Source organism: Nannospalax galili, unplaced genomic scaffold (assembly GCF_000622305.1).
Source record: "Nannospalax galili isolate Female #2095 unplaced genomic scaffold, S.galili_v1.0 scaffold418, whole genome shotgun sequence".
In the NCBI taxonomy this organism is placed as follows: domain Eukaryota; kingdom Metazoa; phylum Chordata; class Mammalia; order Rodentia; family Spalacidae; genus Nannospalax; species Nannospalax galili.
The window spans coordinates 227,671-243,170 of record NW_008342003.1 but is presented as its reverse complement, the minus strand read 5'-3'; the positions used below and the strand labels follow the sequence as shown (position 1 = coordinate 243,170).

Genomic DNA, 15,500 nt, shown 5'->3' with positions numbered 1-15,500 from the left:
TTCCCCAGGCTATCAGTGTACCTGCCTCTCACAGTTCACGGGAAGAAACTGTGAATCCGAGATCACAGCCTGCTTCCCAAACCCCTGCCGGAATGGAGGATCCTGCGACCCCATAGGAAACACCTTCATCTGCAGCTGTAAAGCTGGGCTCACTGGTGTCACGTAAGTGAGGTTTTTCCAGAGTCTTTCTGTGCTGTTTCTTGTCCTAAGAAAACAAACCAGTATGCAATTAATCAAAATACACCACTGGTAACATCTCTCCCACGCAGAGTGCTTATGAGGGCTGGGAAGATGGCTTAGAGGGCAAACTGACTGCAGTGTAAACACGTGGACCTGAGTTCAGATCCCCTGCATCCATGTTAAACTCGCACAAACTTGTAATCCTAAGGCTCAGGAGGAAGAGACAGGGCAATCCCTGGGGCTAATTGGCCAGCTGCCTATCTGAACTGGTGAGCTTCATGTTTAGTGAGAGACTCTATCAGAAAAAATAAAGATGGGGCCAGGCATGGTAACACACGTTTAGTCCCAGGCTGAGGCAGACAGATGTCTGTGAGTTTGAGACCAGCCTGGCCTACGTGGAAAGCAATGGAGGATAATGCCTGGCATCAACCTCTGGTTTCCACAGTCATGTACACATCCACACTAACAAGCACATACACCACACACAAAACACTGTATACAGTGTTAGTAGGGAACAGCTCTAAGTTTATGTGAATATTTTACTTTACGCTTCTCTGGGTTTTCAAGCTTATACAGTCCCTCTGTATTCTGTGATGTAGAAGATAAGTTTTTTTATTATTATGCCCATGGCCACCTAAATTTTCGAGAATAATTCTGAGGCACATAGAACACCCGTTTCCCCAGAACCCGACACCTGGACTCTACCGCCCAGCACTTAATGACTGTTCTGAGAAACTGAACCTTTCCTTTTCTTTGAAAACTTTCTTTCCCTCCAGGAAATGAGTGAAATTCAAGTGTCATCCAAGTGGGAGGAGAACACTCTCCTAGTAAAAGGCCACCTCCAGCCATCCTTGCTCCTCTCAGAAGTATATACTTGTAACCTGGAGCAGTTGATATTCTAATTACACACGAGCCTAGTATATTCATTAGAGCAAATCTCTGAGGACTCTACCAAGAAATGCTTAGCCGCTGCTGAATCACTGGGTGTAATTTAAAGTAATAAAGTCGCATTTATTTTTAAATACTCTGTGATTGTAGCTAATTTCTGGCTGACCTGGTCCCAATCTGCTCAACTTAGGGGCATTCTGACTATTTTAAAAGGTGGATTGCCCAAACTATAGGTGATTGGACTTTGCAGTGAACAACAACCTTTCAGAACAATTACTGAAGTAGAGAAACTTGAAGAGGAGAAGGTCTATCTGTGTTCGGGGTGTTAGAGTGAAAAAGAATTGCACTTAAAAGCCTGCCTGTGGAGCTCGGTGCTTGGGAGCATGTGCTGCTCCTTCAGAGCACCTGTATGCAGTTGCCAGCACCCATGTAGGGCAGCTCACAACCACTTGTAACTCAGCCTCCAGAGGTCCCAATACCTGTCCTGGCCTCCTCAGCCACCTTGCACAAAGGTAACACACAGACAGACACATATACATAAGTAGAAATAAAAAGTAATTTTAAAAGCCTGCCTGGTAGTTACATTCAACTGAGTCATGGATTGCTTTGCAGAGAGTAAAACTGATTCATTTGCTCTTTAGAACAGGTTAGGGATCTTTTCCTGTTAATTATGATTATGATGATTAAAGCCTTAGCCTGTGTGGTAAACTTAGAACCCGGAAGCAATGGAGCCCTCCACACAACCACCTGCCTTGCAGCCCCAGTTTTCTGGATGAGCCACAGCTACTTCTATCATTAGAAGACAATGTCAACCCCACACTTTCCTCTTGAGAATCTTTATAAGGGATGCATGGATTCATGGCTGCTTGTGTGCAGTCCTATGATCTCAGAGAGTCAGAGAGCAAGGATTGTTTGGGAGTGTTTGTGGCAAACTTATGGTGGTAAACAATGTCCAGAAATGCTCCGAGGTGCCTCCTGCTCTGCTTCTCACTTAGTGTGACCATCCATGATTCCCTGTTCAGAAACATTTGTGTTTGATGATGAGGTCCTATGTCAGTACTGTTGGGGGCAGGCAGAAGTATTTTAAATAATGTGAGAGATACATACTATATTCAGTTTCTAAAACTGCACAGCTTTAAATGCCAAGGTGCACCTGGCAGGGAGTTTTGGGAGAGGCTACCTTTTCTGTGCCCTCTGACCCTTCTCTTTCTGCTCCCTGCCAGCAATTCCCTCTGCAAGCCCCTTGATGCAGACCTGGGAGGGAACACCTTCATGCTGATGACCAGGGGCACAGTGGGCACAGAATGCCTGGCTTCACTCCTATGTACATGCACACAAACACATGCAGACAGATGCATATGCACATATACACATGCATAAATGCACACACATACACACATACACTAATGCATATATGCACATGCACACACAATGCATGAATGCACACATGCACACACATACATGCATGTATACACACATGCACATACACTAATGCATATGCACACACAATATATGTATGCACATATGCACGCACATGCACACACAATGCATGAATGCACACATGCACACACACATGCATGTATACATGCGTGCACATACAGTTGTGCATATATGCACACACGTACACACAATGTGTATATACACACCCATGCTTATATGCACGCATGCACATACACTAATGCATGTATGCACACACTTATGCACACACAATGCCTATATGCACACACATGCACACACAATGCATATATACGCACACGCGCACACACACATACTTTTGCCATGGGGCGCTGCACCCTTTAGGGGCTTCTGTTTTCAAGCTGATCTTTTGTCTGAGCTCTGGCACAGGGGTCCTGATGTTGGGATGGTTCTGTGTGCTGTGTTCCTAAAGGTGTGAGGAGGACGTGGACGAGTGCGCACAGGAGGAGTGTGAGAACGGAGGCTCCTGCATCAACATGTACGGCTCCTTCCTCTGCAACTGCACCCCGGGTTTCGTGGGCCAGTACTGCGGCCTGCGCCCCGTGGTGGTGCCCAACATCCAGGCCGGCCACTCGTACGTGGGCAAGGAGGAGCTGATCGGCATCGCTGTGGTCCTCTTCGTCATCTTCACCCTAGTCATCCTCTTCATCGTCTTCCGCAAGAAGGTCTTCCGCAAGAACTATTCCCGCAACAACATCACGCTGGTGCAGGACCCCGCCACCGCGGCGCTGCTGCGCAAGAGCAACGGCATCCCCTTCCGCAGCCTGCGCGCGGGCGACGGGCGCAACGTGTACCAGGAGGTGGGGCCCCCGCAGGTGCCCGTGCGCCCCATGGCCTACACGCCCTGCTTCCAGAGCGACTCCAGGAGCAACCTGGACAAGGGCCTGGACGCGCTGGGCAGCGAGCCCCAGGAGATGACCACGTTCCACCCGGAATCCCCGCGCATCCTGACAGCCAGGCGGGGCGTGGTGGTGTGCAGTGTGGCCCCCAACCTCCCCGCCGTGTCGCCCTGCCGCTCCGACTGTGACTCTATCCGGAAGAATGGCTGGGACACAGGATCTGAGAGTGAGTGCGGGGCTGGACTGGGAGGTGCACTGGGAACCAGAGGCCTTTGCGCCTGAGGCTCGCCCCTACCCAGAGAGGCCAAAAGGAGAGGGAAGCACAGCCACTCCAGGCCTTTCCCGCCTGTGTTGCACCCTCTTGATCACGGTCCTTGAGAGCAGAACTTGGTCGTGGCTAGGATGGGGCAGAGCTGTCGCTGCTTAGTCCCCCCATGTCTCTGTGGTCTTCTGCACAGGGTACTACTGGCTTCACACAAGCCCTGTGGCCACATAAGTGATGCACGGAAAACTCTGGAAGGTCAGAAGGAGCAAATAATTGAGGGCAGAGAAGCGTTTGTTAGACTTGAGTAGGGGAAAGGCTCAGGAGAAAGGAGGGCATTCCACTGAGTGACCACAAAATCAGGGTGTGGGGGGAGACTAAGCCCAGCACTCTGGGCTGAGGCCGGAAGGTCACTATTTCAAGGTGGCCAGCCTGAGCTACAAAGGAAGACCCTGTCTCAAAGAGAAAGGCAGGGGAGAGGAAGGAAAGGCCCACCCCTGAAGCAAGAGGGTGAAACACTGGCAGAAGTGGCCCAGCCAGGTGGCCTCCGTCCCTACCCTCTGGCCTCTTGCAGCAGGATCCTGGAGTCAGGGAGAGTTTCAGGGACAAAGGCCCCGGAGTGGGAAAGTGTTGGGTGTGCTGAGTGATACAGGAGGTCTCTGTGGCTGAGGCCGCTGAGCTACCGCAGAACAGAACGAGTGTTTAGCTTCCACCACGGTACAGGGTTTTAAGCAGGTAAGTGGCATGATCTAGTTAGTTTTAAAAGCCAGCTTTGACAGACCTAGGAAAAGACTGAACCGGTCTAGAGTGGAAGGAGAAGGCGACTAGGCATCCTCTGAGCTTCTCAGTTGAGGACAGAGAGAGACGAAGGCAAGCTCTGATGTCCCCTGACTTCATCACCCGCATAGCTGTGCCACGTGTTCGGGGTGGGGAGGAAGAGGCGTTTTGCAAATGGTCCTAGAGAGCATGTGCAGACAGGGACACAAGACTAGCCGTAGGAGACAAAGGGAGCATTCCTATGGAATCAGATATCTTTAGAAAACTCTTGGAGCAGCAGGATGAGAGTAGAGGATGCATGCCTCTGGGTGGTTCCTCCTGGTGCAAGATGACGGTTGGACATCATCTTCACGTGGCGTCCTTGATGGTGTAGGAGGCTTAGCTCACTGAGGAGCAAGAGGCAATAGATGGCCAGACCTCCAAAGAAGCTTGGAGGTGACTGCCTGGGGACAGACAGGACAGCAGGATGGGGCACACACTTCCCAGCAAACAGAGGAGGCAGAGGAATGGCATCATAGAGGCCAAGAGTGTCCGTAAGGTCCTTGCAGGGATGAAGCAACTTCCCAGGACGCATAACCAACAGAGGGAAGAGCCTGAGCACCAGGCTTCAGGCCTGTGTCCTGAGCAGCAATGCGCCTGGAAACTTGACAGGAAGGAGGCAGAGGGAAGTAAGAGGATGAGCATTTCCCCACCACAGAGGGATCTGAGAATGAGCATCTCCCCATCTGAGGGGGACCTGAGGATGAGCATCTCCCATCTGAGGGGGGACCTGAGGATGAGCATCTCCCATCTGAGGGGGGACCTGAGGATGAGCATCTCCCATCTGAGGGGGGACCTGAGGATGAGCATCTCCCATCTGAGGGGGGACCTGAGGATGAGCATCTCCCATCTGAGGGGGGACCTGAGGATGAGCATCTCCCATCTGAGGGGGGACCTGAGGATGAGCATCTCCCATCTGAGGGGGGACCTGAGGATGAGCATCTCCCATCTGAGGGGGGACCTGAGGATGAGCATCTCCCATCTGAGGGGGGACCTGAGGATGAGCATCTCCCATCCTCCTTTATGGGGGGAACAGTGATTTCTGGGGCTACAAAGAAGAGCAACTGCTCCCTTAATCCAGAGTCTGTGTTTTTGAACACTCTGGCTCCATGACGACTTGCAGTGTTTCCTGAAGATAATTTCCATCCCTGCCTCATGATGGGAAAGCTTTGCTTCCAGAATCTACCTCAAGCCAAACTCACGTTTTCCCCCAAAGTATTGCTGGGTTTTACAGCCCACATTTCCCTTTTGTTAAGCAAGGCAGAGTTAGCACACAAGATAATCTCTGGACAGATAATTCATTTTGCACTTGACCACCTCAAGATGTGGACCGTTTTTATTTCCTACTGTAATCCATCAAAGTAAGAAGTGCAGGGTGTGTGTGCGCATGTGTGTAGGTATGTATGACCGTGTGTATGCATGTGTGTATGAGTATGTATGCCTGTATGTGTATTCATGTGTATATAGACATATATACCTATGTTTGTATAGGTATGTATGCCTATATGTGTATGTATATGTGTGTAGGAGTATGTATGTGTGTACAGGTATTATGCCTGTGTATGTATGTATGTGTATATGCATGCATGTGTGTGTATGTGTTCTGTGTATGTATATAGATGTGTGTGTGTGTTTGTGTGTGTGTCCTGCCTGTTTTCTACAGTATGAAAGGAGAAACATGTTACTAAGGCTGGCTATCCTCATACCAGACACAGGCCAGGGACCGCATCAACCCCCAAATGGGGCACCACTGCCCTCTAGAAGGCAGACCTGAAAATTCCACTCTCTTCCCAGAGATGGAAACCCAGAAAAATGTAATGGTATTCTTGCCTATGAAATATTTATGCCCCTGTTTTAAAGGTAATCTCCTTTAAGCTGGTGTTGACACCACAACAGTTCATGTAAATGATGTAAATCAAGTCTGAATGGCAAAGAACAGCACCTACACCCCACCCCCATTCCACACTGCCCCCATCACCTCTCTTTGAGGAGGGAACAGCTACGTTCACTGACAGCTATTTGGAAGCTCATTTACCATGGGTTAAGGGTTTCAAATCCATAATGTAAATCACTTGATTGACAGACCTTTGCTCCCGATGGCACAATCCATTTTCCATTGTGCGGATGACTTGTTTTCTTGAAGCAAATGAAAGAACCCCAAGAAAAAGAGGTGGGGGCGGGCAAGGCTGAAAGATTGCACAAGGTAATTTTTCGCGTCTGCTTTCTCCACGCCTGTTCCTGAAGGCAAAGGGGCCGATGACCCAGGAGACGTGACCTGCTTCACAGGCAGCAACAAAGGCAGCAACTCCGAAGTTCAGTCCCTCAGCTCCTTCCAGTCCGATTCTGGCGACGACAACGGTGAGGACTTCTCCTGCCCGTACATGGCGTCCTGCACCGGGCTCTGCTTCCCATGCCGGACACGGCTCCTAAGGCCCAGGGGACACGACTGGCATTGTTTCTTGACCTGCTTGTCAGCCTCTGAACGTATTCACCCACTGTCCAGAGTCACTGCCTGAGGAGCTCCTACTGGGCCTCAGACCTAAGCAGGATCTGCATCAGGGGTCAGGGCTGACAACCTTCCCAGGACCTGTAGGCGTGAGTTCTCTTGGACTTGATCATGATAGAGCTGCCACATCCCAGTGACACCTGGATTATGACACCTTTTCAGTTTCCCTTACAATCTCTTCATCTATGCTGTGCGCTCATCCACCTCATCGTTAGACATGAGTGTGGAAGCAGCAGTGTCTCTGTTGAACTGTGTCTTCTAATCACTTGCAGTCACAGGCTTTGGAGAATTGGTTGAAAAATGTGAAGCAGCTCCTCAGAAAGTGTCTGCTGCTCAGAATACGGCTCATAGACCATTTTGATAACTCCACATCTGGAGCCTCCAATGCCTGGGAACCTGTGCTCAGGGAGAGGCAGCTAAAGACCAGAGAGGATGTTGTAGAACAGCAAGTGCTTGTCATGCAGTGCTAAACCAAGAATCGTTTCAAATAACCATCCAGAGGCAGAAGGTGCTTAACTGACACCTTAGGCCGCTTTTCCCATTTACCAGCAGTTGGCAAAAAAATGGACACAGTAATTTATGTAATCTTTCAGCACATGAACCCTCCTGAGCCCTATGTGCTAAGTCCTCAGCTGGGTGTTTTGTACACAGAAATGCAGAATGAAAATATCAGAATAGCAGAGTCCTGGCCTCTGAGGCACACACTGGGACAGGTGAGCCCTAGAGAGCAGACATTGGATTACTGCAGGTCACTTTCTCACACACCCCAGATCTCTGCTGGCCCCACCACTGGCCACTCCTGGAGTTTGGGGACTGGGGAGATGGCTCACCGAGGTGGCTCGGTGAGCATACTTGCTCTGCAAACAGGACGACCTGAGAGTGAATGCCCAGCACCTACATAAAAAACCTGGGCCTATAACCCTGAATGTGCCTATAACCCCAGCACTGGGGGGTCGGGGGGAGACAGGTGGATCCTGAGCACTTAGTGGTGGGCCAGCCTAGCCCACATGGTAAGCTTCCAGTTCATGAGACCCTGTCAATGTAGGGCAGAGTGTAATAGAGGAAAATGTCCAGATACCCTGCTCTGGTCTCCACATGAGCTTGCACAAACCATGCATCTGCACACATGTGAATATACTGCAGGGGAGGGGAGGGAAGGGGAGGGGAGGGCAGGGGAGGAGAGGAAAGAGAGAGAGCTGGCGTATTCATCCCTGGGATAAGAATCCAGCCAGTCTCAGGTCAAGGGCATAGGCTGATGGACACAACCTCTTCTCTTCACCTCCAGCTAGAAGGGCAACTCCAGCTACTTTGCGTTTTATGGCGTACATGGAAAACATAGAATTTCCAAAGTGGGACATAAGGGTCAGCCATGGCACCTGGCTGAGGATGTTCATAGTCTCATGCACCTGTCTTTCATGGTCCACGTTAGAGACTGGCAGGTGGTGATGGTCCTTCCATCAGTGATCCATCAGCTGCTGAGACAATCCCAACAGGCCAGAGACCTCCTTCATACTGTGTTTTCAAATACAGTAACTGACCACCATCTAAGCCTCGCCAGCAGGAGCTGGGTGCTGGGCTTATCTGGGCCATCATGTGAAGCCATGAGACCTTCAAGGCTTCAAAGGCCACTTTTCATCACTGGCTTTGGGTTCATAACATTATACCAACAAGTAGCTGGCCCTGGGAACAGTGAGTGAGGTCGTCCTCGGGTTGCTAATGAGAAATCCTTGCGCCCCACAAGCCACCATCTCCCTGGATTGATGTGACAGGCGAAGGGTGTGTGTGAGTGAAGTGATGCTTCAGAAATCCCAGGCAGTCACACCTTTCGGGAGCACTACCTCCAAATTTGACAGTTTCTCTTCTGCCCCTCCAATCCGTGGGACCCTATCAATAAGTGACCCTGCTGCCCACCCTGAGGGACAGACTGTGGGAAGACTTTGGGTGTCTGTGTGTTACATCTTCACAATTGTTAGATGTTAATTAGATGTTAATGTGTTTGAAATACATAACTAACTGAAGCTGTCCTTCCCTCCCTCCTGTCTTCTTCTCTGCCAAAAGCGTCCATAGTGACTGTCATTCAGCTTGTCAACAATGTGGTTGATACCATAGAGAGTGAAGGTACCTACACTTCTTTTCCTTTGTAGCATGCCTGTGTTTAAAGAGCTTCCCTTCTAGAACGCTGACTTCTCCAGTACCGCTACCAGGGCTGACTTTAATCAACTCAGGGTACCATATATTGGTGGTTTCAAACAAGACGCTGGGTTTGGGGATTTAGCTTGATGGTAGCACGTTTGCCTACCAAGCCTACAGCCCTGGGTTTTGTTCCTCACACCAGGGAAAAAAAAATCAAAGAAGATGCTGGATGCATTTCTGTGAATTGTAATAAACTTAACAATTTTTAAAAATCTAGTTCACAGTTTAAAAAACTCTATACATAGTCATATAAAATCTCTTTGAAGTAAAAAGTAGTTGTAATCCAGGTCAGTAGGCTAATATTAAATTCATTCTATCATTCACTAAATGCCTACTGTGAGCTAGGGACATACAATCATCAGACGATATAGCACTATGGGATTAATTTCCATAGGTAACTTAGTGCTGTGATAAAATTATGGCACAGCAATGCAGACTGGATGTGTGTCTTCATTCCTAAGTAACGATAGGGACAGATCTCTAGAGGGCTGCATTCAGTCCTAGCCCATGGTTCTCGGGAGTACCTTTAAGTCTTCTGAAACATCTGTTTTGTCTCCGTGTGGCCTGGATAGTCCAGTTCACTTCTCACTTTGTATTTGAACAGTGTCTGTCATGGATCAAGGACAGAGCTACAACCGAGGTGACTGTGCCACCACCCAGGACAGCAGCTCACGCCTGCATTTTGCGTTGCTGAGCTCATTCCTGCCCTGCCCTTCTCTCCTCGCTCTGAGCCTCCGCCGTCCCTGTTTTGCATGTCGCAGGTGTCTGGTGTGCTTGGCTCCCCGAGTGCCCCTCTCCCAGCCTCATTCCTGCTTGTGGAATTCACCCATTTGCCTGCATGGCCCCTTGACTTCTGCGGTCCACAGTACACGGGGTGCATCTCTCCACCGGCATGCTGGCAGCCTGGCTCTGTGCACAGCGTTCAGATAGGAAGAGGGCGTAGGGTGGAGGAGATCAGGGTTCCTAAGCCTGTGTGCCCTCAACATGCCCTCACTGGTCAGCTCTCAGGCCCGGGGAGTGTTGTGTGCACCCTCTCTCAGTGGCTGACCTTGTTCTTTCCAGGCCGGAGCATGGCTGGTCCTAATGGGCCCTTGTAAGAAGCATGCATGTGGCCTTGGCTCTTAGCATCTCCTGGACACTAAGAACTGCATGGCAGACTATCCCTGCTCCTCGCCCTGCCTGATCTCCGGTCTGGGGGAAGTTAACTGTCTGACTTTCCTCTCGCAGCCTATCACTGGGATACCTCCGACTGGATGCCAGGCGCACGGCTGTCAGACATTGAGGAAGTGCCGGCCTATGAGAGCCAGGACGGAGGGTCCACACACCAAGGCGGCACGCGCGAGCTGGAGAGTGATTACTACCTAGGCGGTTACGACATTGACAGTGAATACCCACCACCTCACGAAGAAGAGTTCCTGAGCCAGGACCAGCTGCCCCCACCCCTGCCCGAGGACTTCCTGGACCAGTATGAGGCCCCGCCTCCCTCCCAGCCCGTCTCACTGGGGGGCACCCTGAGCCCAGACTGCAGGAGGCGGCCCGGGTTTCATCCTAGCCAGTACCTCCCTCCTCACTCACTTCCCAATGAAACGGATTTGGGGGCCCCACCCTCCGGCTGTGACTTTAGTACTTTTGCAGTAAGCATGAACCAGGGCACAGAGGTCATGGGCCCAGCAGATAGTGTGTCTCTGTCCTTGCACAATTCCAGGGGCACCGCATCCTCGGATGGGTCAGCCCGTTGTGGCTTTGATTCCGAGGTAGCGATGAGTGACTACGAGAGCACGGGCGAGCTCAGCCTCACCAACCTTCACATTCCATTAGTGGAGGCGCAGCACCAGACGCAGGTGTAAGGACACCCACCCCGCTGTGCCCTGGCAGTTACAGAGTGTGGAAGGAGATGGGCCGCTGTGTCTCGATGGAGAGGCGCCCCAGGACACGTGGCTTTTCCATGAGGAACTCCTTTGGCAGTCTTTTCTGTCTCAGGCTTGACTCCCTGGGTGATCGAAAGGCTCAGAAATTGTTTCTGAGAGGGGACTGGTAATGCTTGCTGTGGGTACCTGTGCTCGTGGCTAGGAATACAAGGAAATGAAGAGTTTATTAACTCAAGCAGCAGATCGTGAATGGTTTTGTGCATTACTGTGCCCTGGAAACATGACCCTTTTGGTATTACAAATGCAGCAGCAATGGATTTTGTTATCACATGATTTTGAGCCAGCACATGGAAAGCGCAGTGTGGCTGGGAAGTTCGAGTTCTCGGTGGAAGGAGGCGAGGTAGAAATCTTAGAAGATAGGCCGAAGCCTTTAAAATCAACTCTGTTTTTTAAGTATGCTGCCCTACCGTCAGCTATAAAATTAGGTTTGAGTATTGTTTAGTATGCTCAGATTTTTTTTTTTTCTTGTGTTAAAGCATCCAATATAGCCGGGGTTTGTGATCTCCAAGAAAGTGGTGAAAGGAAAGCAATAAGCGGTTGTCGGGCTCTAGTGGGTGGGTTGAGGAGGCTAATGTTCAAACAGGGAAACAGTGTGCTTATCTTGTTTTGTGTCTCCTGGCAAATATTCCTGGCCATATTTCCAAGTCTAACATTGCTGCAAAACTGGTCTCTGTTTGCACATTGCAGTCCAGAATGAGAGGTGTTTGAAAGGCTAAGTAGAATTCACAAATTCGGGAAGGAGGATAGGGTGCTTGCAAAGATTTCAGCCTAGATAATCACAGCTCTTCACAATGCAGGTAAAAGGCACGTGTGTTATTCTAAATTGGTAACGTTAGCATTATAAATACACTTGTGTTTCTCAAAACAAGAAGAAAGTAGGGTGGGAACCGTGCATAAACTAAACATTGTGTGGGGGCTATGTGTAGCTCTGGGCTTGCACTCCGTAAAGCTGCTCTTGAGGAAACCTGCCCAGAGGGGTTTAGGGTACTGACCATGTTGGAAATATTGGAGCAGGCACAGCTCACCTCCAGTTTCTCTGATCTCTGTGATGTTACAGGAACACCAAATGCCATATTTTACTCCAATTAGTTAACCTTGTTTTGGTACTGCCACTTGAAGCAAGTGCTGGAATTTCTTTCTTAAAAAGCAACAGTATTTTATAATTTTCCAAAACTAACTTCTATCTGAAAAATCGTGTACACTTGGGGTTTTCCTCCGATCTGAAACGTGGGCTTTGACCATTGTTTTCCAAACTTGACAGAGGTTTCAGCCCACTGGGAATATAGTAACCCAACATGCGAGAGTCAAAGGTGGCGATGGAGCTTCTTCCCGTTTGCTTCCATCAGCCATGCCACAGCTGACGTGACCATGGGAAATAAATGCACATTTGCACATCTGCCTCTTGAGCAAATCCATGTGTCAACACTTCCTGGTGACATTAGCATTGGTGTGTAAATAGTCCTGTCCTGAGTCTTCATGCCATCTTCTCAGGTGTATTTTTAAGATGTTTCAAGAATCTTTAATTACTTCTTTGTAGGAAACAGTGTTTATGAATGTCTGTCATTTAAACCAAAAATACCTTTTCATCCCAAATATTCGCAACAGTCACAAAGGAGATGACAACTAATGGTCCAGAACTGAATCACTGCCTCACTTTTAATAATGCAATGGCATAAAACCACCACAATAAAACCAACAATTCATCCCTTGCCCCCAGGAAATACTAGAATAAGATTCATGCGATGAGCCAGTAGAGCTAACCCAGCATCTCTTCCAGGGAATGCCTGGCTGGCACCGGAATGAAGCCTTAAATAGATTTGCACACAGTTGGGAAGTCACGGAAGAAATTCCTACCCACCTCTGACCTATATAAAATACCTCTTTCTTCAGGACATCAACCCCCTAATTTTCTACAGAATAGCTCGCTAGCTAAATATATACCAGGAAATTGTCTTTTCTATTTTGTTCATTATCTGTAAACATGTGGTATTTCTTTCCCTCTCCCTTTAAAAAAAAAAAAAACAAAAGCAGATTTCCCTATAGATTACAAAATGGTTTGCAGTCAGGACAAGATGGGACTAAGTGGGATGAGCACAGTTTTAAAGAGCTGGAAGGGTCCTTAAGATTTCAAAGTCTAGGGTAGAGAGATGGCTCAGGGTTTAAGAGCACTGCCTGCTCTTGCAGAGGACCCAGGTTTGAATCCCAGTACCCACATGGTGGCTGACAACAGTCCATTAACTCCAGTTCTGGGGGACCTGACACTCTCTTCTGACCTCCATGGGCATTGCATAACACAGGTGCATAGCCCTACATGTAGGCAAAACACTCATACAAATTAATTGACTAATTAATGAATTAATTAATTTAAAAAAGATTTCCAAGTCCAACCTCCATATTTTATAAAGGAGGGAACATGCCCAGAGAGGGGAAGAGCCTTGCCCAGCTTGTACAGAAGTTAAATAACTGACCCAGCATTCAGCCACCCCCTCCCCTGTAACACTGCCCCTGTTAAATTGCCTTCATAAAGGCAGCTCATTTCCTGTGGGCCTCTGAATCCCCACCTTCATTGAAATATGCAAGAAAACAAAGTGGATAGAGACCATTTCTCTGTGCATCTCATGACCTTGTTATGCCCCACGCCCCAGGAAGCACAGGTCCTTCCAGAATTCATGTTTCTTTGGATAGTCATTAAAATGCTGCTTTTGCCAAATGAATGTTTCTGGAATGGGGATGGGATGAGCACAGACTTGTCTCAGCCCAGTCATGGCATGTACTGTGACTCACTAGGTATGTTTTGTGGTTCCGATTTCCCGCAACTGTTCCTGTCCCTTCCACCTCGAGGAATACATGGAAAATATTCACAGTTGTAAGTGTCTTTCCATCTGTTTGCACATACATCACGCATGCTCTGGTTAGACTGAGAATAGTTCAACTCTTGGTCTTTGTTGTCCTTACAAGCAGGAGCTGTGGGGTAGTAGAGAGTCAAGTGCTTCATTGGCCTCTTCCCATCCCCACCTCCTTTTGCATCCCTGGACAGCACAGCCACCAGCTTCCTGGGGCCAGCATCATTCCTGGGCTCTGGTCCTAGGCCAGCCCAACTCCCTAATTCCTGAGGCCAGCATCTTTCCTGGAGGGATCCAGACCTTAGGAAAAAGTCTGAGAGCATCTGTGACCTGGAGGATGTTCCTCTGACCCTGTGATGACAAGCCATGGACCTGCCTCCTTCCCACGCTCTTCAAAGAAGCCACTCCCCTTCCCTCTTCCAGCCAATTGGTTGACTATAGCCGCTTGCAGGGGAGGGGCTAAGGGTATAAAAGTTGGGAAAACCATAAGGCTGGTCTCTCACCATTTTGTAAGGCTGTCTGGAACCACAGGATTTATGTCTGGGTGTGGACTTTTAAACACAGCCGTGAATGGGGGGGGGGGGGGGGGGGGGGGGTTGCTGCTGAGCTCCATTCGCACCTGCCTTCTGTGTACCTGCCCTTGCCACTCACAAAATGCCATGGAAAAGTCTTAGCAATATAAGTAGGTCAAGGCCATAACCTTCAGGTTCAAGCCTTCAGAGTCCTGGGAAAGCCTGGTCAGGGAATTCACTCTGGGATTTATCTGGAACTGCCCTTAGAAATCATTGGTCTAGTTCAGAAAGAATGAAAATAAGATATGGCTCCCACTGGTCTTCTCCTGCTGACTCCCAGACAGGGTGCTGTGTCTGCACCACTGAAGTCAGGAGGACCAACAGAGAGAGAGAGAGAGAGAGAGAGAAAGAGAGAAAGAGAGAGAAAGAGGGGGAGAGAGAGAGGAGAATAGAGAATCAAAATAAACCATTGGAGACCTAGAACACACTTGTAGATGCAATAATTCAGGAAGGTCTACTGTTGTTTTGTTCGCTTGCATGGGTTGCTGGGTAATTGTCTGGACTCCTCGTTTGGCTGCACAGCCCCAGCTCACGTGGTCAGGCATGGGTCTTCCAAGCTTTGTATGACCTGGGGCTTCCGGGGGACATCCCCTCACTGCCATCATTCCCTGTGGCTCACGAGGAGGCACATGTTCTCCTTAGTCTGTGTCCTGCACCTTCCACTGCACATCTGCTGATTCAGACCCACCTCTTTGAGCTTCAGGTTGCATGACACAGAGTTTAAAGTCGCCATGCGTGGGTTTGACATCAGTGAATATTTAGCCATCTTACTGGCTAAGAAAGGAAAAGAATAAGATATTTCTTTCCTTCTGTAACAATGAAAAGCAATAATTACAAGTATGTGACAAGACACAAAGGCCATAATTAGTCTCGTCCAGTGTTTAGAGTGCACTAGAGAATCCTGTAGTCATTTGGAATGTGTTGGACCCATTACTATGTCCTGTAGCATCCACCAGACAACTCCTGAATTGCTATTTACAATTTTATGAGCCCATAC

At 49.0% G+C, this 15,500-nt stretch overlaps 1 protein-coding gene across 4 annotated transcripts in view; it reads left to right on the top strand.

Moving 5' to 3' along the window:
• Fat3 (FAT atypical cadherin 3) overlaps nt 1-13,288 on the top strand; it is a 692,898-nt gene extending 679,610 nt beyond the window's left edge. For 3 of the 4 annotated variants that reach the window (XM_029565745.1, XM_029565747.1, XM_029565744.1), the window contains 6 exons: nt 9-162; nt 2,957-3,609; nt 6,706-6,819; nt 9,026-9,085; nt 9,765-9,800; nt 10,388-13,288. In XM_029565745.1, the coding sequence (XP_029421605.1) occupies nt 9-162; nt 2,957-3,609; nt 6,706-6,819; nt 9,026-9,085; nt 9,765-9,800; nt 10,388-11,007 (1,637 nt within the window). In that variant the 3' untranslated portion in view covers nt 11,008-13,288. The remainder of the gene's footprint in view (nt 1-8; nt 163-2,956; nt 3,610-6,705; nt 6,820-9,025; nt 9,086-9,764; nt 9,801-10,387) is intronic. The other variant, XM_029565746.1, reaches the window with a different exon arrangement.
• The last annotated feature ends 2,212 nt before the right edge of the window (nt 13,289-15,500 follow it).